This window comes from Fusarium phalaenopsidis (assembly GCF_050370095.1).
Source record: "Fusarium phalaenopsidis strain FUZ10S chromosome Unknown contig_32328, whole genome shotgun sequence".
Lineage (NCBI taxonomy): Eukaryota > Fungi > Ascomycota > Sordariomycetes > Hypocreales > Nectriaceae > Fusarium > Fusarium phalaenopsidis.
Genome location: NW_028145393.1, coordinates 351,768 through 373,728, shown reverse-complemented (window position 1 = coordinate 373,728; position 21,961 = coordinate 351,768). Strand labels below are relative to the sequence as shown.

The window sequence follows — 21,961 nt, the reverse complement described above, 5'->3', positions numbered from 1 at the left end:
TTACACCACTTCCACCGCGAGTTGACTCTGACTTCTTTCATGTTTGGGCCTTGATAATATATTATCAATTCTCAAAAAAATCTCTTTCGAAAAATCTTTCAAGTATCAACCTACCATCAACCCATTGGCCCACCATGCCTCGTATGACAGGCCTCGCGCTACATGACCATCCTGCCTACCAGCGCTATCTGGAAGGCGAGCCAGGGAACCCGGGAACTGTCAAGCGTTGGTCTGGACTGAGACCTTTCGAGCGGGATGTAAGTGTTATAGGCCAATGGATCTTGGGCTGAGCTTTTGCATAGGAGCAGGCGAGAATCATTCTTCTTATGGGTGAGCACTTCTGCCGCATGCCTCATCGTGGAGGCGATGGTATCCAGCTGTGCAGCAAGGTGAGTATTTCATACAGAAATTCAGTAGAATGACTTTAACATTCACTACCCAGGATGGCCTGTTCTCAGGGTACCAGAATTTAAAGGGGCATATCCGCATGACGCACAAGGAGGTGCTAGTACCCAAGCTGAGATTGACGACACCACTAGTATGTTTACCCGCTCCAGCTTTTTGTTAATTATTAGTTGACTTTTATTCAGACTACTATACTCTCCTTGTTGCTCGACTCACTGGCGCTGATGATGGACGGGGCGAGATCGCCACCCCCCGCAAGGCCAGTGGTGAAAGTGTGGTCATCTGAGGTGTCGTCGATGCAAGGGAGGCGATAATGTATTATGGATGCACTATTAACTCAACAACGCGTTTCAACTACTCGACTTCGCTCCATGGGTAACAGCGACTTATCCTAGAGGGACTTTGGTTTGACAAAAATTAATATCCATAGATTCAACCCCATTCAAGGACCTGTGTCCTTCGCTTTCGTGATTTTCAAAGCATGTTTGTGAGCGGGACGCGCTTGGCAAGGATGCAACCGGCTTGAGTTCCCGAGCGGCGTGACAAGCACCATTTTTTTTCTAATTGCTCTCTCGAACGTATATCCTTTTCTCCGTCAATGTAGCAACGTTTCACCGATGTTGAGGAGCACTGAGATGTTGCTTTGCATACTTTGAAGTATTGAAGTATTTTTTTTAGTCTGCAGCCGAGTGCAAAATTGTATTCTCGACGGATGAAATAAGCTAGCCCAGCACAAACATGGGATACTCCTTCATCACCTCTCTTATATCGACTCTCCGGCCACTATTCTGCTGAAGAGTTATAGCATCTTTGAGAAAATGGAACGCCCGCTTTAGATGCTCCCCCATCTCGCTCATTTTTTGAAACCTCTCAAGTATCCATTCACGATGAAGAAGATCATCCGTCTCGAGTCCAGCCAAAAAGAGTGGCCAAGCAATCTTCCTTAATCCATCGTCGCCCCAGTGACTGCGCAGCTGGAATGCCAACCTCATGATTTCTGCAAGAAGAAACCGCTGCCTCTTCCCTTGCCCGAGAGGTGAGTTCGGCTGTGTGATGCGGAGGAATTCGAGTTGGATGGCGTAGAAGATGGGAACGATGTATCTAATATTGGCGACGAGTCTTTGGCTATGATCTGTCTCGGTGTACAACTCACGAGAAACTTCCAAAAGCTCTGAGTAAGTGTAATTGGCGTTCCTAATAGCGGCAGCAACGCTTGCTGCCTGCTGTTGAAACTCGTCCGATGAACTGTCAGGAACGGTAGCCAGTTCGGCCACCATGAAGCGCAGGAGGTTACAGACGGTTAGGAGATTATAAATGTTTCGATTCTGAAGGTCGTCCAGAAGTTCGGCTTGGGGATATGTGTGGCCCCAGGCAACGCGGTATAATGGGTTCGAGTAGCGGTGCATGCGCATGTAACTCTGTAGAGGGGAGAGCGGAGGAGGCCCAAAAGGGTCATTCAGATTGGCGCCGCTATCCTCCTGTTGTGTTTCAGATAGGAGAGACATCAAGGTCCGGTTGAAGTGACCACCTGCCCCTGTGGAAGCTGCGGCAGCATCGGATCCAGAGATCCATACCAGCATGCGGGCCGAGTATAATGAAAGCATCGGCCTTGTATCTGAGCTAGACCTTCGTGTTAGAGCACAAGCTGGCGCACCCACGTCGTGGTCGGATGTCGGGAACCGAAGAAGCTTGTTCATACGGTGTTGAAGAAGAGAAGCTGCCCCCTTGATATGATTGGTACAGCCCTGGCTCTGCGAGTGCCCGAATTGCTGCTCGTACAAAATCATGAGCCATAGAGTTGTGAGGAGGGAATCGAAATCTTCGCATGGCTCTTCGCGACCGACAGCATCTGCTAAGAGACGCAAAGCAGACGAGTAATGATAGGTTGGTCGCTGGGTGGCTTTCGGGGATGGGTTGGGACGTCTGAGGTCCATGTCCCCGAAGCTGAGCGCTAGAGCCATGTGCATTACCATCGGGTCCTCCTGGGCAAGATTAAACATGATGGAGATGCATGAATATTCCTGGTTCTTGGTGTGATGAAGACTGGCGAATGCCGTCCGGAAATAGCGAATAGCTTCATGGTCAACCTGGGCCAGGGATAGTGAGCAGGGGGCTTCCGTAGGAGGAGCCAGGCTGGTTGCAGGGGAAAGCAGATACGGGTGTCTCGGTGTTACAGAAAGACTTGGAGACGATCTGGATGCCTTTGACTTCCGCGGCCTAGGACGATAGTCGCAAACGAGGCCAAGGCGGGCGCATCTGCCGCAGATGGGGCGTGTCTCGTCACAACGCTTCTTTGCGGCCTTGCCACGACAAGTCCAGCATCCGTTCCTCGACCGGGGTTTGCTGCGGGGAGCTGGCACATGCTGCAAGAGAGGGCGCGACTCATCTGTCCCGATGCCAGGGATGTTTGACTCCATCTTGTTGACTGTTGCTGAGTATTAAGTTAGAGTGAGGGAAGATGTTCAAGGAGACGGAATACGAACCGATGGGCGAAAGATAGCCGACCAGCGGCTCTGTCGGCAACCAGGTCCATCTTATCAAGGGCGTTTTGCTATTTCTAGTTAGAATTCATCGATAAGAAGGATGAAATGATTGGAGAATTGTGCCGCTAAGTTAATCCTAGTTCCCCGAACCTCACGGCAACTAATGTCGGGAATAGACATGGAGTGCGGGGCTGATCCTGGGGAACGGGTCACCCAGTTTTCGGAGGCACTTCTCAAATCCGAGGAACGGTGCGGGTGCCTTCATCGGGCAACCATCGTCTGTCGTAGCCGGTAATGACGTTACTAGGGCCTGTCCCCTTCTGATCGCGAATTTGGAGCTTGAACTACTGCATCTCCGCTGGAGGGGCAGCACAATACTATGACTTGGCCGGGATAACAAAGAACAAATGACGTCAACTCTACAGATGATGGAAAGTTCTTTCGAAATCAGGTCCAATGGAACTTTTGCTGATCACTTTTCTCAACAAGGATATGTAAACTTCTGAGCAGTGAGATATACGATTGGTCTGGGATTGTTTGCGTGATATGAAGCACTAACACGGGGTCTCTTTTGGGATGTTTGGAGAAAACAGGTCAGACACGGCGTTTCGAAAACATTTTGGCGTCGTATTATGTGGACTCCTTCGTGGTTATTGATCCTATCAACAATCCTACTGTTACTATCTATTCCAAAATGGGCTACTTATTGACAAAAACCCCAGTCTAACCAACAGAAGGCTGGTTAGATCCAGCTTTGACACCCCCTCGTCCTAGGATCCGACTTAGATGGAATATCGGAACTCGGGTAGTTCAGCATCAGTTTTATCCTCCAAATTTTGAGCCAGATCCACCTCTTCAGGATTGTTCTCTGGGACTCCGTAGAGTTGATCCCTCTTCTTGTTCTCCCAGATGAGATAGTAACGGAGAACACCACTCAGTACGGCAGCAGCGCTCAAACAGATGACACAAGCTGTGAAACCACTTTCGTAGTTGGGCGCCTCGCTGGCCTTGAACAGCTGCGGAGAGGCAATGTTGGCCGCGCAATAAGCAACGAAGATCTGTTGGGTCAAAATGTTAGCAGACTGGAGAGGGGGAAGTAAGTGAAATTATTGCGTAGTGACTTACAGCGGCGTTAACAGTTGTCTTCTTTGTGAAGCCAGCAAAGTTGGCAGTCGACATGGAAAACACCATGGGGAAATTGCCCACGAAACTGACGCAAAGACAGAAGCCAAAGAACCTGGCCCAGAGATGTTCAGGGTTTATCTTCTGGACCATCACAGCTCCTGCAATACCCACTGCATAAATGGCCACCATGAAGTAAGTGCGGGAGTTTTTGATATACGTGCTACCGGCCGTGGCAGTGATAACAGCTAGGGCCTGGAAAGCTGTCGAGATCATTTGGATGAGGTAAGTGTGAACCTTTGAGAAACCGAAGCCTTTAAGGATGATGGATTGGAACTGCAACATAGTGGTAAGCCTCAAGAAACATACTACACGCTCAACGGGCAAAGGGGTCTTACGCTTTGCAGGCCATTAGCCAAGTTAGACGACAACATGATCAGGACTAGCAGCCACATCTTAATGTCAGCGAGACCCTCTAGCAACTGGTACATCTTGAAGGTGTCGTTTTTGACGCTCGACATGTTTGTGGCAACTCGAATGACGGCCTTTTCGCGTTGCTCGGGAGAAAGGAATCGTGCGGTGGTTGGGTGATCGGGAATGAGCCACAGGAGACAAAGGCCCCAAAGCATAGTGACCGATCCAAAGATGATGAACAGGATCTAAGTGCGCGACTTGTCAGGACTCAAGTTATAGATGTGTGTTGGGGAAGAGTAGTGCATACCTGCCAGGGAGAGATGTCGGCTTTGATGAAGCTGATGGAGTAGGAGAGCAACGAAGAGAAGAATCCGGCCATGACATTTCCCATAAACCAGACTCCGTGTCGGAGGGGTTGTTCAGACTTCTTGTACCACATTGAAACCATAGTAGCTAGGCCTGGGGCAATCGAAGCTTCTGCTACTCCGAGGAAGAATCGGGCGGCGAGCAGTCCGCTGGCGTTGAACGAACCAGCGGATGCAATGAGGACGGCACCCCACACGGTACTTGAGAGGAGCGATGTTAGTTAGGTCTGGTCCTTGTTGCTCCAAGTCTTGGAGAGCACGTACCAGGCACTGGCAATAAGCTTGCCCAAAGGCAACTTAACAATGAGATACGAGGCAGGGTACGAGAATGCCAGGTACCCAAAGTAGTAGATGCTACTTGCCCAAGAGTATTGACTTCCCGAGAGATTCAGATCCTCCTCCAGTCCCATGATGGCAGAGAAACCAAGTGCCTGCTTGTCGAGGGTCTGGAAGAGGTACGAGAAGAGAAAGATGGGGATGAGACTGAAACTGTTAGCAAGACTGGGGGTTATTGAAGTGACAGTTAATACGAACTAGAGATCGATCTTTCGAAGGATTTGAGCATCTTCTTCTGCGGAGAGAGTTGGGACATATGTGTCATCAACTACGTCCTTCTCCATTGCGCCAATATTGACCGAAACAGCAGCATCGCCGTCTTCAGGCTGTGCCTTTTTGTGTGATTCAGACATTGGTAGGGGATTAAATGGGGACAAAGAAACAAGCAGTAAGAATTGGTTAAGAGTTGAAGATGGTGCTCTCAAGGCCGGGCCCGGTCTTTCATATATAGAAGCCGCCATGCATGATTAACGAAAAGTTGATAACGAACAGCTTTATTACCCCAGCTTATCATTTCTTGATGGGTCCCAACTCGTTCTGGCATGATTGCGGGGGAACCCCTGGTGTCGTGAGACCAACAACGAAGGCTAGAGGAGATTAGCGGCTAGCGATTGTCGGCTATCGGCTATTTTTCTTGCGGGTTAGTGGAGCATCCATTACACCAAGGAGCGGCTAAATCATCAACTCTCAATTGGCTTTGCTCATCCAAAGGGTGATCTCGGAGGAAGAGGTCATCAAATTGCTGTTGCTGATGTATAACAAGAGGAGCTGGACAAGCTCACCTAATCATGTAACCGCACTACAAAAGATGCCGTCGGCGCCCGCTGAGCCAAGAAGTTTGCCAGACTAACCATCTTGGTTGACTACCTTTGTTACTGTCCGTCTATCACCTATCTCCTATTTATCCGACATGACCGCCATACTTGTCCACCAACAGCACAATGTCGAGGCATCGCCTAAACACAAGGCAGATGAGTCTCTACAGATGGCAAGGCGAGCCATTGCTTCCACTGTAGATGCCATCGACAAGCACCTACTGGCGGTTAACAATGGCATCCATTCCCACCCCGAGCTCTGCTACCAGGAGGTCTTTGCCCATGCCACCATAACAGATTTCCTGGAATCTCAAGGCTTCAAGGTCCAACGCCACGCGCACGGCTTGGATACGTCCTTTGAAGCAGAGGCTGGCTCGGGTGGCCGACTCGTCATCTTCTGCGCAGAATATGACGCTCTTCCCGATATAGGCCACGGATGCGGTCACAACCTCATCGCCACAGCCTCCATCGCGGCCTTTGTTGGAGCTGCCAGCGCGCTACTTGCACTGGGCATTGCCGGCCGCGTCCGCATTCTTGGTACGCCTGCCGAGGAGGGAGGAGGCGGCAAGGTCAAGCTAATTGACGCTGGCGCCTTTGCTGATGACGTCTCTGCGGCGCTCATGTGTCACGCAATGCCAGTCCATCAGGTCAAGGATGGAAAAACTGGAATCGCTGCATTCCGGACTCTGGCATCCCGACGCCTTGGCATGGAGTTCTTTGGCAAAAATGCTCACGCCGGACAAGAGCCTTGGAGCGGCATAAACGCTCTGGATGCTGCCGTCAGCACATACACAACGGTGTCTATGCTTCGGCAGCAGATTAAACCACATCAGAGGGTACAAGGGGTTATAGAAGAGGGAGGAAAGGTCCCAAACATCATTCCGGACTATACGAGGATGACTTGGGGTGTGAGAAGCTTCTCCAGCAGCGAAGTCGACGCCTTGTCCGAAAGAGTGGAAGCTTGTGCAAATGGCGCCGCTAAATCGTCAGGGTGCACTGTAAAAATCACACGGTATGTTTTGAAAATCTCATGTTGTTGACTCACACCACTAACTCGAGGACGAAGAGCGATACCGTATAAAGAATTGCGGGTGAATAAAGCCTTGTCTATGGCTTACGTTAGTGAGATGGTATCACTGGCTAAGGATGTTCTTTACGAGGACGATGAGCCCTCATCAGCAGGAACAGATATGGGTAAGTATCCCTGGCTCCTCCAGCATCAAAGCCTATGACTGACAGCACGAATCAAGGCAACGTTTCACACGTTGTCCCAAGCTTCCACGGCATATTCGCCATCCCCACGCCCCCCGGAGTCCCTTGTCACAATCGGGCTTTTACCGATGCGGCCGGCACTATTGAAGCCCATAGAGAAGCTGTGAAAGCTGGAAAGGGCATGGCGATGGTGGCGATTAGGGTACTCGATGATGCAGATTTGGCGGCTAGGGTGAAACATGACTTCGGTAGACGGAGCGGCTAGCATCGATGCAGAGAGAGTCTCAGGGGGTCTAGAAGGTGAAAAACCTGCGGTCAAAGACAGTTTGAAATAGCACATAGGGTATATAATAATACATGTTCTCGACCATTATGGCTGATTCTCAGTGTCGATAACTTCACTCCTCCTTCGGACGGTATATCTCCTTCAATTGCAACCTGGAAGCCGTATTTACATCATGACTAACCAGCAGGACCACCTTTTCCTGCCTTGAAAACTCCTTGATGAGTTGTAAGCTCCTAAACGCGATCATTGGATCCTGGTTAATGCCATCCGGCTCCCCTCTTTCCAACAACTCCAAACTGTACGTAGCATCGCCTGTAATTAAGTACTTCTCAGCGTCATCTGTACTTGAGCTGCTGCCTTTCACAATCACAGAGAGGTGCCCCGGAACATGTCCCGGTGTCTCTACTGCGACAACTGCTCCGTCGGCTGTGATGGACTCTGACCGACTCCATGGCCCGACCGGCTCTCCATCAAACCTCAGTAACTTTAGATTGAACTCCTTTGGCCAGTGGTTGGAAGCACAACCTTGCATAGCAGCATAGGTAGGGTGCTTTCCGAAGGCCTCCCAGTGGGTAGTGCTGATGAAGACAGGCACACTCGGGGCAGCCTCAACGATTTCCTTCAGACCACCAGCATGATCGTGATGTAGATGTGTGAGAACCACAGCCTGCAAGTCTGCTGGACGCACACCAAGCTTTTCCATTTGGCTCACGACGCCGTCTTCTGGTTCCACCTCAAGCTGGTTGAGCACTGTGGCGAGGTAGCTTAAGGTTGGAAAATACCCTGGCTCCATGCATTGAGGCGAGGCTCCGGTATCGATCAAGATGGGTCCATCGGGGTGCTTGATAAGGAAGACGCCAATGGGCATCCATGCTGTCCACTCTCCTGTGAAGGAGCGGAGTAGACGGAGTGTGGTATTTCTGTTGGTGATGGGTTGCCCGCTCATTGGTTCTCTCATCTTGACCCTACCAGTCGAGATGAACTCAACCGAAACGTCAGCCATCTTGAGCGATAAGAGTGGTTGTGCCAGCTGATGCTGGGATAGGCCGGATGAGGAGGGCTTGGCCTGTGAGCCGGATTGGAGGGAAGGGAACGATACACAGCGCAGCAGCCGCTGAATAAATTCTCCTGACTTCGTGTAGCAAGGCTGAAAGGAAATTGGGGATAGAAGCTGGTGATGGTGATGAGATCAGCTTGTGTGGGGTGTTGGATAGCGTACGGCATATTCGATCAGAACGATATGAAACAACACGATGTGGAGCCAAAAGTGATGATGTTATTGCTTGATCTTCCTCTCGGCCCCTCTCGAGAGAAGAGGGGGTTTCCTAGTCACCTGACTAAGGCTAGGATATCTGTGTACCAGGGGTTTATGCAAATTCGGGGCATATGCCGCCACACGAGGGGTCAATCCAACATGGGGTTATCCGGAGAAGAAAGCGCAGACTACTGCTTAGGCGAATGCCGAGTACCGAGTACCGAGCGCCGATCACCGAAGTGCTAGTTATTCGCCTGAGGCCATCCGGTACAAACAATAGTATCTTCTAATTAAGCAAGAGGTGATGGAGTAACTTTTTAGCGTGTAGAGGAGACCGTTAATGGCAGGAGTCATGTGTCTGCTCGATGGGTTATGGGCAGCGAGTCGGAACCAAGGAGCATTCTTTGCGTGTTGATGACTAGAGAGTGTGGATGAAGTGATCAGGAAGTCAGAACCGTAAGGGACCTTTGAGCATCAACGCATATCATAATAGAGATCTAGTTTTCTGGTGTGAGTTAAGAATACAGCTCGGTGAGTCTATTGGCAGATTACAAGTTTCAACCCTGTTACCCGTGGTGCCATCCTAAACTCTCCACCGCTAAAAGAAGAGAGTTAAATCAAGAAGGAAGAGAAGAAAGAAGAAAGGGAGAATGAGAAAAAACTGCTGTAGAGCAGTGAAGAAGAAATCCGAACCCCCAAGCCAACACCTTCAAGCCTCGATGCCACCGTCTAAATAGGGCACGCCGCGTTGTACTCCTCATCAGACATCTCAGTGTCGCTAACCTTGGTGCCATCAGGGCAGTATACTCCGGACTCGGTGATAGCGCCAGGAACGAGGAGACCCGGGCTGTCCTCAGTCTGGTCACCACCATCGCCGCCAACGACTTGGTGGTTGTCGGTGGCGGGAATCTCGACTCCTCCAACGTCCTCAGGCTTGACATCCTCGCACTCGGTCCAGGCTTCGGAGTGGTCGGCATCTTCGAGGAGACCGGTGACCTTGTATTCGTAAGAGGTGCCGTCCTTGAACTTGTTCTCAAGCTGCAGAGGAAGCAATTAGCATGGTGTTGTGTGATGAGGGAGGTAGAGAGAGTTGAACTTACGGTGGCTCGGAAGCGAAGGTTAGCTCGACTCTGAAGAACGGTGGTCATGCATCGGACCATGCCTCCTCCGGGAACCAGATGGTTGACACGGAAGCGAACAGTCTCCTGTTAGCGGTATTAGCATCAGATCCCATGACACCCTCCATACAACAACTTACCTTGATGATGTTGGTGTTCTCGTCACCAACAATCTTCTTCTCAACCTTCTTGCCGATATACTTGCCTGAAGCCTCCAGGCCAGCCTTGCTACCACCAGAAGCCCAGCCGGGAACACCAGCCTTCCAGGAAACCTCACCCTTGGCGGTGAGCCCGACCTCACCACCGTGCTCAGAGCCTTCCTCCTTGACCTCGCTGATCTTGTGCTGTCTTTCAGTAGCGATGGAGGAGTCAATCCACATGTTGGCCTCGCTCTCGGACTTTCTGTTATCGAGGACGTGAGTCACCTGGACGGCGTCGATCATTCTCTCACTAGAGGAGTATGTCAGTGTATGTCTATAAGGCCAAGCAAGTACGACCTACGAGAAAGGCTTCTCGTTGAGCTGTTCAAAGGTAGGGTCGAACTCGGGGTCCTTCAGAACAACCTTGTCCACAGCCGTCTTGGAGAAGAGGGGAGTCATCGAGTCAATTCCATCACCGTGCTTGACGGAGAAGCCAAGAAGCATTCCACTTCCGTCGATGCCATGAGGAACATCAAACTGAGCCGCATCAGGCACCCAACCACCAGCATCTCCCTCGCAGTTGTCACGAGGGCAGGAGTTGAGACGGAAGACCAGACGGCCGAGACCACCGCCCCAACCATGATCGTACATGCTGAACTGAGTGAAGGTGTCTACCCAGGGGTCCCAGATAACCTTGCCCTCTCGCTTGTGCCAGTCAAGGTCAGGCTTGGTGCCAACCTCACGCTCAGAGCCATCAGTGAACCGAACACGGATCCAGCGAAGCATGTTCTCATCAGCGCGAGCTTCGATCTCCGTGGGGAAAGCGCCATGGCTCCAGCCACCGACACAGGTGTAAACGCCGCCATTATCGTTGCCGACAGTCACCTGGCTGTCAATGAAGTCGCCAAGTCCAGTGCAGTCAGCGTTAGCAGGGTCGGAGAGGTCCTGGCGGCCGACTCTGCCGTTGCCGCTGGGGGCACCAAGCACCAAGCCGTTGGTGGCGGCGAGAAGGGGCGCGTAACGAGTAAAAGATGGAGAAACCTTCATTGGAACGAATGTTTGTAAGGAATGTATAAGAGTTGAACGAATTGAAGTGAAGTGAAGTGTTGTAATTGTTGGTTGTCTGACGGATTGCTACCGTTTCACTTTATACTCCTCAACACGGCTTCAAAATCACAATAGCAGCCGCTGAAGCGTATGTCGCCCAATGAGCAAGCTTCCTAGGATCTCCAGATAAGAAGACCATTAAACTGGCTCTAGCATACAGACAAGCGAATAGAACTGCTGGAGCATATCCCCGTGCCGACAATCCCTAAGCGCCTATGTGTAGAGGATTTGATTAAGGTCTGAAGGATTCGGCAGCATGGCTCCAAGGATCCCAAAAAAGATCCTTCTACTACGGCCCGGGCGACAAGGCTAATCCTTCAACTACCAGGGTCCAGTCAATTGCCTCTTTCGAATCATTTCCCCGCTTATTATTGGTCAAGGTACGATTCAGCGTCGTCCCATAGTATCGGTCACTCAATTAACTTAAGTGCTGACTCGAGTTCGTCTCGCAGGAACGCTTTGTTTCAAGGATCAACGTTAATTGTTGAAGCATAGCTAAATGGACCAAGGTACACAGAGGAAGGTCATTAACCTTCTAGTTTAATCTTACGTTTGCGGATGGCATTGGCGAGATCTCGTGATCTGCATAACACGTGCTTGAGCTTGTCAGTCTTACTGGGTATACTCTGAAACGACCACTTTAGAGCTCATCTGCAATAGAACCCCAGTCATATAAGCTGTTTCCCGGGATGCCTTGCCATTGCCGCTCAGCAGGGTGTCAACCTAAATGGAGCCGGAATTAGGCGGAGTCTCTCGAGCTGAACGTCGATCGACTGTCAAATCATCACTTGTCGACTGATGCCGGTTTGCAATCCTGAATGGGGTGGAATAAGCACGTGGTCTCTGCAGAATCCCGGTGATCCCAGCTACACCGAACGCGGAATGAAGAGTCCAATATGTAGAATTGTTCACCAAATTTTTACAATTACCATTCGCTCTTCTTTGGTCAGATTTATGAGCTTGTGGCTTGAACAGCCTGTATTATCGTTAAAGCCTTGGAGCTTGAGTGAAAGGGATGACGACGCAATTTTCACCAAGCGCTCGGGACCACATAAAACAAAATAGAAGATCCCTTTAACCATGTCTATCAGGTGGTATAGGTTATTGCTAGGCAAGATAGAAGGATCAGGTAGGGCCGTTATCGGAATCCTTTATCAACGGGAGCACCGAAGGAATGGCTCTAGAACGCGCATAGTCCCATTCCTTGAATCCTACGTCAGTCTTCTCCAAGGCGGACCATCTTCAAATCTAGCAAGCATAAGTCCCAAACCTACATCATGTAACTGAAAGCAACGCAGCTGGGAGGTTTTCTGGCTCTCCACCTCCAAAGCACAGCTCGTTTATACTAAAGATTTGGTACATGTTACCAAGACCGGCGCTAATTTAGTATCCTTCAGGCTTCCAACATGCGTTACTGTCAAAGACTCATCTATGACCATCGACCCTTCATATTCAGTGAAAGTCTCTCCACAGCCTCCTGTGTTAGCATTGGGGTATGATGATATGATGTGTTGATAATGTATTCTTTATTGTAGTTGAAGCCCGGCCCTTGATGGGATAACTCAGCTAGAAGACCGACACGCTGTGCCTGCTGGCGGGAATATTCTCTGCCTTTGAAGGAAGCTATTGCTCGACATTCTCCGGCCACATGGAGGAGTTGCGGCTTTCTAGAAAAGATGCCAGACGCGAGGGCGTGAAGTCTCGACGCGGCCAGCATTGAACCTGTGTCGGCGAACTCATGTCGGCACGTGACACTCGACTTCCGTGCTGGGAGGATCTCATGGGATTTTGAGGACGCAAGGAGATGCGCGTAGGGGACGCAGGATATAATCGCGTACATTATTCCCAGTCAGGCTGAAAGGATGATGAGGAACACAAGCAGGCTGTTCAAAGCCGAGTCAAGAATCTACATGATCGAATTCAAAGGCGATGTGCTGAGATCCGGGCAACGTGCGAGGGGGCGAACAGTGCTGAATATCGCTTTGTCGATAATGAAAAGCCGCGTTTGACTCTTGAAAGGGCTATTTGACCGACCAAGCCTACATTGACGGCGCATTTGATCAGCTTGTGGGAGCCCGAGGTCTCGCGGCCATCTTGGGAGACATCGAGGTGTGTACAGTCACGTGACCTCTTGCTACCTTAGAGTACCTGCCTTCACAACGTGCACTTCACATATTCTCTTTTGTGGATGAGGTGCCGATTGAGGGTGGACAGTGCATGGCTTGTCTGGATTGTACAACTCTACTCCGAAAAGGCCCATGGGTGGCTCCGTCACATGCATATATTGTTCTGGGTCGCAGATAGGACTGTCTCTTTGAAAGAACAAATGTGTTATCCTGGCCATCAACTTTCTGAATTCACATTCTTCACATTCTTCAAACTTCCTCTGTCGGTCTAACCCAAGTATAGTCCCACCATCCAATGTTCCCTCTTCAGAGAAGCTCGCACGCCAGAACGCCAAAATGCGCCCTGCCGTAGAAGAGAGTCTCATCAGCAACGCCAGGATTATTCTGCAACTCCCTAGAAGCCTCCTCTATTGCCTTGTAGAATTCGAGGCAGCCAGAATCAGTCTCAAAATCGTCGTGAATGTCTGTCACATCCTGGTGCCAACCAGCGGCCACTTCGACAAATCGACGGCCTGCGCCTTCAAAGATCTTCCTTCTCCGCTCCCTTGGTCGCATTTCAAAATTTCCTCCTCGTCTTTTCAAGCTATAGTCCACGATCCATATGGTGCCGATCTGGCTGGACAAGATGGATGCGGTAGCGAACTCATCTAGGATCTTGGCTAGGCCTTCTTCGTCCCGCTCATCTGTCTCGATCCTGGCACACCATTCTGGATTGAATTCGATGGCAACATGTTTTGGTCCAGCAGGTCCAACATTCGGTGACCAAAGTCCGTGAGCATATTGAAGACTGTACCATTTCATCAAATTTAGTTCTCGGCCGTCAGCCGGGAGGAAGAACATATCCATCTCCGGAAGGACTGTGAAATAATGCGGGGAGCCATTATCGAGGAAATAGCCTATTGCTGACATTCTTTTCTCATCGGGCAACGAGTCGCCGGGGAAGTCGTACAGCCGTATGTTGAAACTGTAATCTTTTTTGCGACCATTTGTAAAGGCACACCAACGCTTGAACTCGTACTCCTGCTCCATGACGACCCTAGACTCCTTACACGCTGTCCAGAGACCTCCGTCAATAAGGTAGCTGGATGGGTTGTTTTTCGTCCAGGACGGCTCGTGCATAGCACCAGTAGGTGGTAGGGGTCGTGGTGTTGGAGAGGTCAATTGAATCCCTCTTCCGGAGGCAAGAAACGGCCTGGCATAATCAACGCATAGTGTAATGTCTTCGTCCGCTTTGTTGGTGCCGTAGTCTGTTCCGAAAATGTGGACTCCTGGCTTTCTGGGTCGGACAGCAAAACCCCAAATCAGCTCTCTCAATTCCCATGGGAGCTGAGGGAAGAGGTGGAAGGTGCCTAGCATTTTTATATGAACGGGATCATTGAGTCAGGTCTTGATGGACGAGAGAAAAAGATGGAAGAGGTGTGAAGCTCACTCAGGCAACAGGAGCAGGACGGGTCATTTTATAACGCTCCTGAGAGCAGACTTTTTGGTCTATGACTCTTCGGCCTGTTGCAAAAACTTGATTGTACCGTCACGGAGATAGTATGCATGGCAGAACTCCAGCAAAAGTATATGTGTCATTTGCCCATAGTCAAGCCGGGGGAACATAGCCAGGCTAAACTCTAGGGAACAGGCCATAAGAACGAGGAAATTGGGGCACGATCCCAATTCTAGCAGCGACAATGGTTGCTTAAAAAGTTGTCTGGCGATCGTAGGAGGCGTTGCCAAAGACGGATCCATTTCGTATGCACTTGGATGACTCCATCTACGAGACCTTAAGAAACATCATGCTGAATATACATCTGCAGGAACTTGAGTTCAAAAAGAGGGCAGATCCATGGAACCAAGGGCATTTTGGATAAAAAAAAAAAAAAGGAAGTGATAAAAGTACCGTCAAAAATAAATGGATGAGCACTGCTCCCGCCTGGGCTTGAACCAGAGACCTTCGCATTACAGGACACTCTGATGGAGTATTAGTACGACGCTCTAACCAACTGAGCTACGGAAGCTGACTAATCGTTGAAGGACGGCTTCACTACTTCGCCAGAACGGTGGCCGCCGTGGTGACAATTGCGGCGGCACAGGGTAAGATGGCACCGATGGTGCAGAGAGCTTGGTATGGAAAGCAATATAGCGGCCAGGACCCAGCAGCTATGTATAAGACCCTCGGACTCTGTCTCGGACTAGCTGTTATGGTTGCATTGAGCTGACGTACCTCTATGCTGATCAAGGCAGAAATCGTCACCATGCTACCCTGGCTTGCAGCTCGGTGTCAGCCTTAAGCTCAACTGACACGATCCTATTCGATCCTCCGAAGATGACGTGAGCCTAGCTTGCTGGTTTTGACGACAGTCCGAGGAGGGGTTATCTATAAAACTTGATCGCAACTCCAGTTATTGAGTTCCTGAAAACCAAGTATTACTCGCAATCGCTCGCAACATGGCATCGTCCACCGAGACCCTCACTACCCGGGTTTCCGGGCAAACCGACTTTATCTTGATCAAAGGGGCGACCATCATCACGGTCAACGCCGAGGAAGACATCCTTGAAGAATCCGATATTCTCATCCAAGGAGACCGCATCGCCGCCTTGGGCAAGAATCTATCCCAGCCAGATGGATTAACTGGGGAAGTCATTGATGGTACGGATGCAATTGTTATCCCGGGCTTTGTCGATGGCCATCATCACATGTGGCAGCAGATGCTCCGTGGTGTTGCTACTGACTGGTCTTTGCTCGACTACATGATCAGCATGCGGAGTGTGTACGGCAGTCTTTTCACGCCTGAGGATGTTTACTTGTCAACCTACGTCGGCGCGCTGAGCCTGCTCAACAACGGCATCACTTCTGTGCTTGACCACTGCCATGTCATCAATTCTCCAGATCACGCCGATGCGGCTGTAAAAGCGCTGAAGGACGCTGGTATCCGAGGGACATTTTGTTACGGATTTTACGCGAACCCACCTAGTGATGCTTCTGGAGCTTCTGCGACTACAGAGTTTACCCACTCGGAGCGACTCGCCGACGCCGCGAGAATTCGGGAGAAATACTTTGGCGATAACCATCCGGGGCATCAGCTTCTGACATTTGGTGTTGCGCCCAACGAGGTTGAAGCGCAGGCGTTTGACGACACAGCCCGTGAGATTGCCGAAGCCCGCGGCCTCGGGGCTCGCATCGTTACTATGCATGTCGCCCACGGCCCCATGGATCTCTTACACAAGCAGACTGTGCAGAAGCTCGCAGACGCCGGTGCACTTAAGTCCGATCTCGTCTTCGCTCACGGGGCTTCACTCACCGACAGCGAATTACGCGAAATCTGTACCTCAGGAGCGGGCGTTGTGAGCAGCCCTGACACCGAGCTACAGATGGGCATGGGGTTCCCTGTTGCTTTCAGAGCTCGCGACGGAGGTTGCCGAGCCGGGTTGGGCATCGACATCACGTCAAATCAGGGAAACGACTTTATTGCACAGATGAGACTCGCTTTGCAGACACAGCGTGCTGTGGAGAATGAGAAACGCATTCCAGTCACTGTGTCGCGCAAAACCTCCGAGGTTCTGCGAATGGCGACTATTGGTGGAGCTGAAGTGATGAGAATTGACGACCTTGTCGGGCGTCTCGTGGTTGGGATGAAAGCAGACGTGGTCATGATTAGATGCGATGACATTGAGAGCAGTCCCGTCGCGAGTGCGACCGGGGCTGTAGTCTTCAATGCTTCTGTGGGGCATATTGATACTGTCATCGTGAATGGCCAAGTGAAAAAGCGGAATGGGAAGCTTGTGGCAGATTGGGAGCCATTGAGGGACGAAATGCGCCGTCGTGCGGCAGCCATAAAGACGGATGCTGCAGGACATGACTTGGAGGCCGCACGGGAGCGTTGGATGGGCGCTGTCAAGTTGTGATGATGATGCCGCTGATTAATCTAGTCTCGATGATGCATTGAACGGTACTCAAGTAGTTTTAAGCTAACGATTTCTCTTGACGCTTGTGTCGACCCTGGAACGCCGGATGCTAGAACCCGACTCAGTTGCAGCTGAATCTGCCTGTCGGCATTGGGTCGCGGGAACCACGGATCCAGGGTCCTCTTAGGCTCAGAACACAGCCCAGGACGATTAGTGCCGTTATTAGTCTTGTTTAGTAGAGACGGGCTGGAGACTAATCCAGAACTCTAATGGAACACCCTTTTGATACTGTGACCGAAAAGGTGGTAGGGTAAAGACATGCTCGGCTCAAAGGCTCACAGAGTAGAGCGGCTTGCGCCATGAATGAACGGGTCAACACGTGGGTTGTGAAGATAAAGCGGTTGATATTATAACAAAAATACTATTGCGAGACAAGAGAGGCCCGTGGCCAAGACATGCCTGCCATGTCTAATATCTTGCAAACTGGACTTCGGATGATGTGGACGATGCATCTCCGTTTGCTTTGTCCGGCGCCCCCCGGATGCTGTCACTATCCCGATCGCTGTTACTCCTCCTTCGATGAGTGTGGACTGTGATTTCGGTCGTCTTCATGTAGGAATCAGAGCCATGAGTATGGGCACCTCCGTGATTTTGATCTCCCTTTCCGACTCGGACCTCATACTCGGGAGCCGACTGCCCATCAGTTCCAGTAACATGCCTAGACCTCTCGCCATTGAAAGTCTCTAGAGCCACGTCGTGGGCTCCCTGGCTGCGAGTGTAGGAGCTGCCACCTCTTCCGCCACGAGTCAGCTCGACCAAGCGGTTGAGAATGCTGAATTCAAGCTTGAGCTTGATGCTGTAAACAAGCGCCTTCCACGCTGTTTGGATACTGTATAGGTTCGCGAATTCGAGGGCGAGGATGGTAATATCGAGTAGAATGACGATGACGTTGACGTAGATCAGATGGTTCATGACGGTTCGCGTTCGAGTGTTGCCGATACTCTTTTCGAGGTTAAGCCGCTTCGTAGTCTCCCAGACATATAATCCAGAGATGATGAGTTCTTGGACGAAAAAGACACTCAACTGAATCTTTTCGAAAACCTCGTACGGCTTCACAAAAGGACCCGAGTTCTTCGAGTTGGAACCATAGACCAAGACAATGATGGGCAGATGCAACCAGACAGCATTGACGATGATCATATACAGCACCAACCGCAGCCACTTCTGATTATGCATAACGATATGCAGCCTTGAGTACAGCACAACTGACTGTCCCGTGATCATTGTGCACCATCCGATGAGGATAAGAGTCGAATAGACGTGCGGCTGCTCCACGACGCCAAGGTGTTTGAACAGAAACCCAGTAGCATTGAACGCAATACCCCATGTTGCAATAACGAAGCTCCAGAAGTACAGGCCGCTGCGTTTCCTGAAGGAAGTGAGGATATGGACGTTGAGCTCGAGGACATTGTAGTAGGCGATGCTGAGGAAGACGCAGATGACGACGGCGACGACACCGTTCTTGGTGTTGAGGTCAATCTCGGCCATGTTGGGCTGTTGGTCGTGCCCCTGCTTAGGTACAAAGCATAGAGAGCGAGAGCTGTTGGCGGGAAGACGGAGTGCACGGGGATGAGAGGGAGATCAGAGCCAGAAGTAGCAGAGATGGCATTTTAGGGCCAACAAGGGGGCGTCCATTTGACAGCAAGTGTCAGTCGCTTGATACGCAGGACATGCTCATCACGACGATCCGGCAACATTGGCCGAAGACATTCATCCTGTTAAGGCTGTTACTCGACACGAGGAGATCCTTGGCCTAAATTAATGCATGGTGTTGAAACCCCCCGGTCGTGGGTTGAATTAGAGTTTCCACCTTGCCCCATTCTGCTTATTCTAAGGGGTTCCGTCGGCGAGAAAAAGCACGTCTAAACTTTAAAATGGAGAGGCTAGGCCGTTGGGAGAAAGTGTTGCATGTTGACACGAGGATAATCCTTCCAGATGGTTCCCTGGGCTTCGGGTTAGGGTTCGGGGTTTCATTTCTTTTTACTCATGAGTCTTATCGCATCTAGACTCCCATGAACCTGGCTACCGGCATGTTCAAAAGTTCAGCTCAGGGGCCACCTGTTCGAGAAGCGTACTGTAAGCACAGACACGAGGAGGATCGACCTCCGTTCTCCCCACAGTCCGCTCATCATCCCGGGGAGAGCTACTCTAAAGGTGTTGCCCCGAGCGTCATGCTCTTTATACTTTTTTCCCCGGTGCCCATTTCGGAGAAGCCGTCGGTATCCATACATATGCCTGCTTACCCCAGGCGGCACTAACGGGTATTTGACCGCGATCTTCCGAATGGAGGATGAACGAGCTAGTATGGAACCGGCAGTGATTAAGGGATGTCGTGATAATTTCTGTCAAGGCTTCTGACAGGATCATCCGTGTATTCAGAAGCTCTACGAAACCTCTTCAACAATCAGGTCGATTACACACAAGGTTCACTTTGTCCCATTAAAGTGGCCTCTTGCCAAACCCTCAAAGCCTTCTGACGCAACTGTAGATCGACTCGGCAGCTCAGCTCAGACTCCCGCGCCGAGCCGCTTGTCAAAGCCGATTGTGGAGCCAAAGCGTTTACGACATCCCGGCGACGTAGCACTCTCACACCTGCCCGAAATCGTCACCTCGTACGAGGGCAGGGACTGAACTTTTGAAAATGACTAGCGTGCAGGGGGCCTGAACTTTAACGATAGGCAGACTGTAAGCTTGAGTTCAAGCTTGACCAGCTGAGCTCCACAGGTCAACTCCGGATGCTCCGTACCTGCATACACTCAACCTTGTCTGGTGCGTCTATGCGCCCGTGATGAAAGGTCCTTGCATGCAAACTAGAATGAATCCATATCGAACTCCGATCTAGCAATTTTAAAACCGGTAAGGATCAACACTCCACGCAGCAACCTCTACCTCTTGTATTTAAGCCACCTGCCTCGAACCTGCATGAAGCAAGCTTTCTCCTCACGCCACAAGCTCCAATCAATCTCACACACTTGCCATGTCGTCCTCTCTTGCTGTGGTTGCCCTCGGAGCCCTCGTCCAGTCGGGACTGGGTCTTGCCGCAAAAGTTCCTTCTACGGCGCAGGTCGTTGACTGGAAGAGTTTCAACGTTCTCGAGAACGTTCTTCCTCCCGCCGAGGCCAATGATTCAACCGTATGTCACCTTTCCGATGATCCGTCAGTCATGCTTAGATGTTAATAGACCTTTATTTGGCCTGGTGTGACTGAAAAGTCTCTCCTGGAGAAGCCATTCCACATCTACGACGATGAGTTCCTCGACGTCATTGGCTCTAATCCGTCATTGACCCTCATCGCCACCTCTGACACGGATCCCATCTTCCATGAGGCTGTGGTCTGGCATTCTCCCAAGGATGAGGTCTTCTTCGTTCAGAACGCCGGCGCCCCTGCTGCGGGCACTGGTCTGAACAAGTCTTCCATCATCCAGAAGATCTCTCTCAAGGAGGCTGAGGCTGTGCGCAAGGGCAAGTTGGATGAGGTGACCGTTACTGTTGTCCCTTCCAATCCCCAGGTCATCAACCCCAACGGTATGTTTTCAGTGACCAAGCCGTAACGTACATAAACTCATCCTTCTAGGTGGCACCAACTACAAGGGCAACATTGTCTTTGCCGGAGAGGGTCAGGGTGATGACATCACCTCTGCTCTGTACCTGATGAACCCCAACCCTCCCTACAACACCACTGGTAAGCATCTAAGAGTGACACTACCGGGCCATCTGCTAACGATGACCAAGTTCTTCTGAACAACTACTTCGGTCGTCAGTTCAGCTCCCTCAACGACGTTGTCATCCATCCCCGCAACAAGGAGCTGTACTTCACCGACACTCTCTACGGCTACCTCCAGGACTTCCGTCCTCCTCCCGGTCTCCGCAACCAGGTTTATCGCTACAACTTTGAGACTGGTGCCGTTGCCGTCGCTGCCGATGACTTTGCTCTGCCCAACGGTTAGTTCCTATCCCAAATACATTGCCATATGACCTGCTAACTAGACCAGGTCTCACCTTCTCCCCCGATGGCAAGAAGGCCTACGTCACCGACACCGGCATCGCCCTTGGCTTCTACGGCCGCAACCTCTCCGCCCCCGCCTCCGTCTACTCCTTCGATGTGAGCAGCGACGGCACCTGGGGCAACCGCAAGACCTTTGCCTACACTGCCTCCTTCATTCCCGACGGTGTCCACACCGACTCTGCTGGCCGCGTCTACTCTGGCTGCGGTGATGGTGTCCACGTTTGGAACCCCTCTGGCAAGCTGATCGGCAAGATCTACACGGGCGCTGTTGCTGCCAACTTCCAGTTTGCCGGCAAGGGACGCATGATCATTACTGGTCAGACTAAGCTGTTCTACGTCACCCTGGCTGCTTCTGGTATGAAGATTGAGTAATTCCGAAATTTTGGTTTCATAGAATAGATAATTTAGGCTCGGTAGTATGCTGATGCTGCCTGAATAAACGACTAGCCCAAGCTTTGCTAATCACTCCGGATGCAAACCTGCGATCGACCATGTGATGCATAATGTGTGTGAAAATCACAATTAAAATAACTCTTCATAACATAATGATCGTCTTAATGCTCATGCTAGCCTCTGCGGGACTAAAAGCGCGTGCCTCAGAGTTGCCCGTGGAACTCGCAGGGACGTCACATCTGCAATTGCCCAGGATCCCCTCTAGAGCCGATCGGTATCCCAGATCAAGTACTGCTGGCAAGCTGGTGGGGACTTGGATATCGATCGTCAGATCGGCACATGCACATTGGCGTTAATTTAAAGTGCATTATCAATAGGTCACGGGATTTATGGAAGTGTCAAGAAGCCAAGGAGGGAGATGATTG

At 50.9% G+C, this 21,961-nt stretch overlaps 7 protein-coding genes and 1 non-coding gene across 8 annotated transcripts; 3 read left to right on the top strand and 5 right to left on the bottom strand.

Moving 5' to 3' along the window:
- Positions 1-3,670: 3,670 nt before the first annotated feature.
- Positions 3,671-5,478, bottom strand: LRP88_12808 (uncharacterized protein; the record flags this gene model as incomplete). The annotated part of the gene is made up of 6 exons (XM_083249194.1): positions 3,671-3,946; positions 4,014-4,346; positions 4,409-4,669; positions 4,732-4,990; positions 5,054-5,272; positions 5,324-5,478. The coding sequence occupies 6 exons, from the start codon at positions 5,476-5,478 to the stop codon at positions 3,671-3,673; spliced, it is 1,503 nt and encodes a 500-aa protein (XP_083094996.1).
- A 557-nt stretch (positions 5,479-6,035) lies between these two features.
- LRP88_12807 (M20 family metallopeptidase) lies at positions 6,036-7,417 on the top strand (the record flags this gene model as incomplete). The annotated part of the gene is made up of 3 exons (XM_083249193.1): positions 6,036-6,952; positions 7,007-7,134; positions 7,191-7,417. The coding sequence occupies 3 exons, from the start codon at positions 6,036-6,038 to the stop codon at positions 7,415-7,417; spliced, it is 1,272 nt and encodes a 423-aa protein (XP_083094995.1).
- A 2,005-nt stretch (positions 7,418-9,422) lies between these two features.
- LRP88_12806 (uncharacterized protein) lies at positions 9,423-10,998 on the bottom strand (the record flags this gene model as incomplete). Its single annotated transcript, XM_083249192.1, has 4 exons — positions 9,423-9,731; positions 9,794-9,898; positions 9,952-10,261; positions 10,313-10,998. 4 exons carry the CDS (start codon positions 10,996-10,998, stop codon positions 9,423-9,425), a joined length of 1,410 nt encoding a protein of 469 aa, XP_083094994.1.
- Positions 10,999-13,490: 2,492 nt separating this feature from the next.
- LRP88_12805 (uncharacterized protein) lies at positions 13,491-14,540 on the bottom strand (the record flags this gene model as incomplete). Its single annotated transcript, XM_083249191.1, has 1 exon — positions 13,491-14,540. The coding sequence occupies one exon, from the start codon at positions 14,538-14,540 to the stop codon at positions 13,491-13,493; it is 1,050 nt and encodes a 349-aa protein (XP_083094993.1).
- A 556-nt stretch (positions 14,541-15,096) lies between these two features.
- Positions 15,097-15,190, bottom strand: LRP88_12804. Its single transcript has one exon. It is a non-coding gene; the product is annotated as a tRNA-Ile (tRNA).
- A 430-nt stretch (positions 15,191-15,620) lies between these two features.
- LRP88_12803 (uncharacterized protein) lies at positions 15,621-17,078 on the top strand (the record flags this gene model as incomplete). The annotated part of the gene is made up of 1 exon (XM_083249190.1): positions 15,621-17,078. The coding sequence occupies one exon, from the start codon at positions 15,621-15,623 to the stop codon at positions 17,076-17,078; it is 1,458 nt and encodes a 485-aa protein (XP_083094992.1).
- Positions 17,079-17,546: 468 nt separating this feature from the next.
- On the bottom strand, positions 17,547-18,626 carry LRP88_12802 (uncharacterized protein; the record flags this gene model as incomplete). Its single annotated transcript, XM_083249189.1, has 1 exon — positions 17,547-18,626. The coding sequence occupies one exon, from the start codon at positions 18,624-18,626 to the stop codon at positions 17,547-17,549; it is 1,080 nt and encodes a 359-aa protein (XP_083094991.1).
- Positions 18,627-20,115: 1,489 nt separating this feature from the next.
- Positions 20,116-21,515, top strand: LRP88_12801 (SMP-30/gluconolactonase/LRE family protein; the record flags this gene model as incomplete). The annotated part of the gene is made up of 5 exons (XM_083249188.1): positions 20,116-20,271; positions 20,320-20,662; positions 20,712-20,819; positions 20,870-21,079; positions 21,130-21,515. The coding sequence occupies 5 exons, from the start codon at positions 20,116-20,118 to the stop codon at positions 21,513-21,515; spliced, it is 1,203 nt and encodes a 400-aa protein (XP_083094990.1).
- Positions 21,516-21,961: the final 446 nt, after the last annotated feature.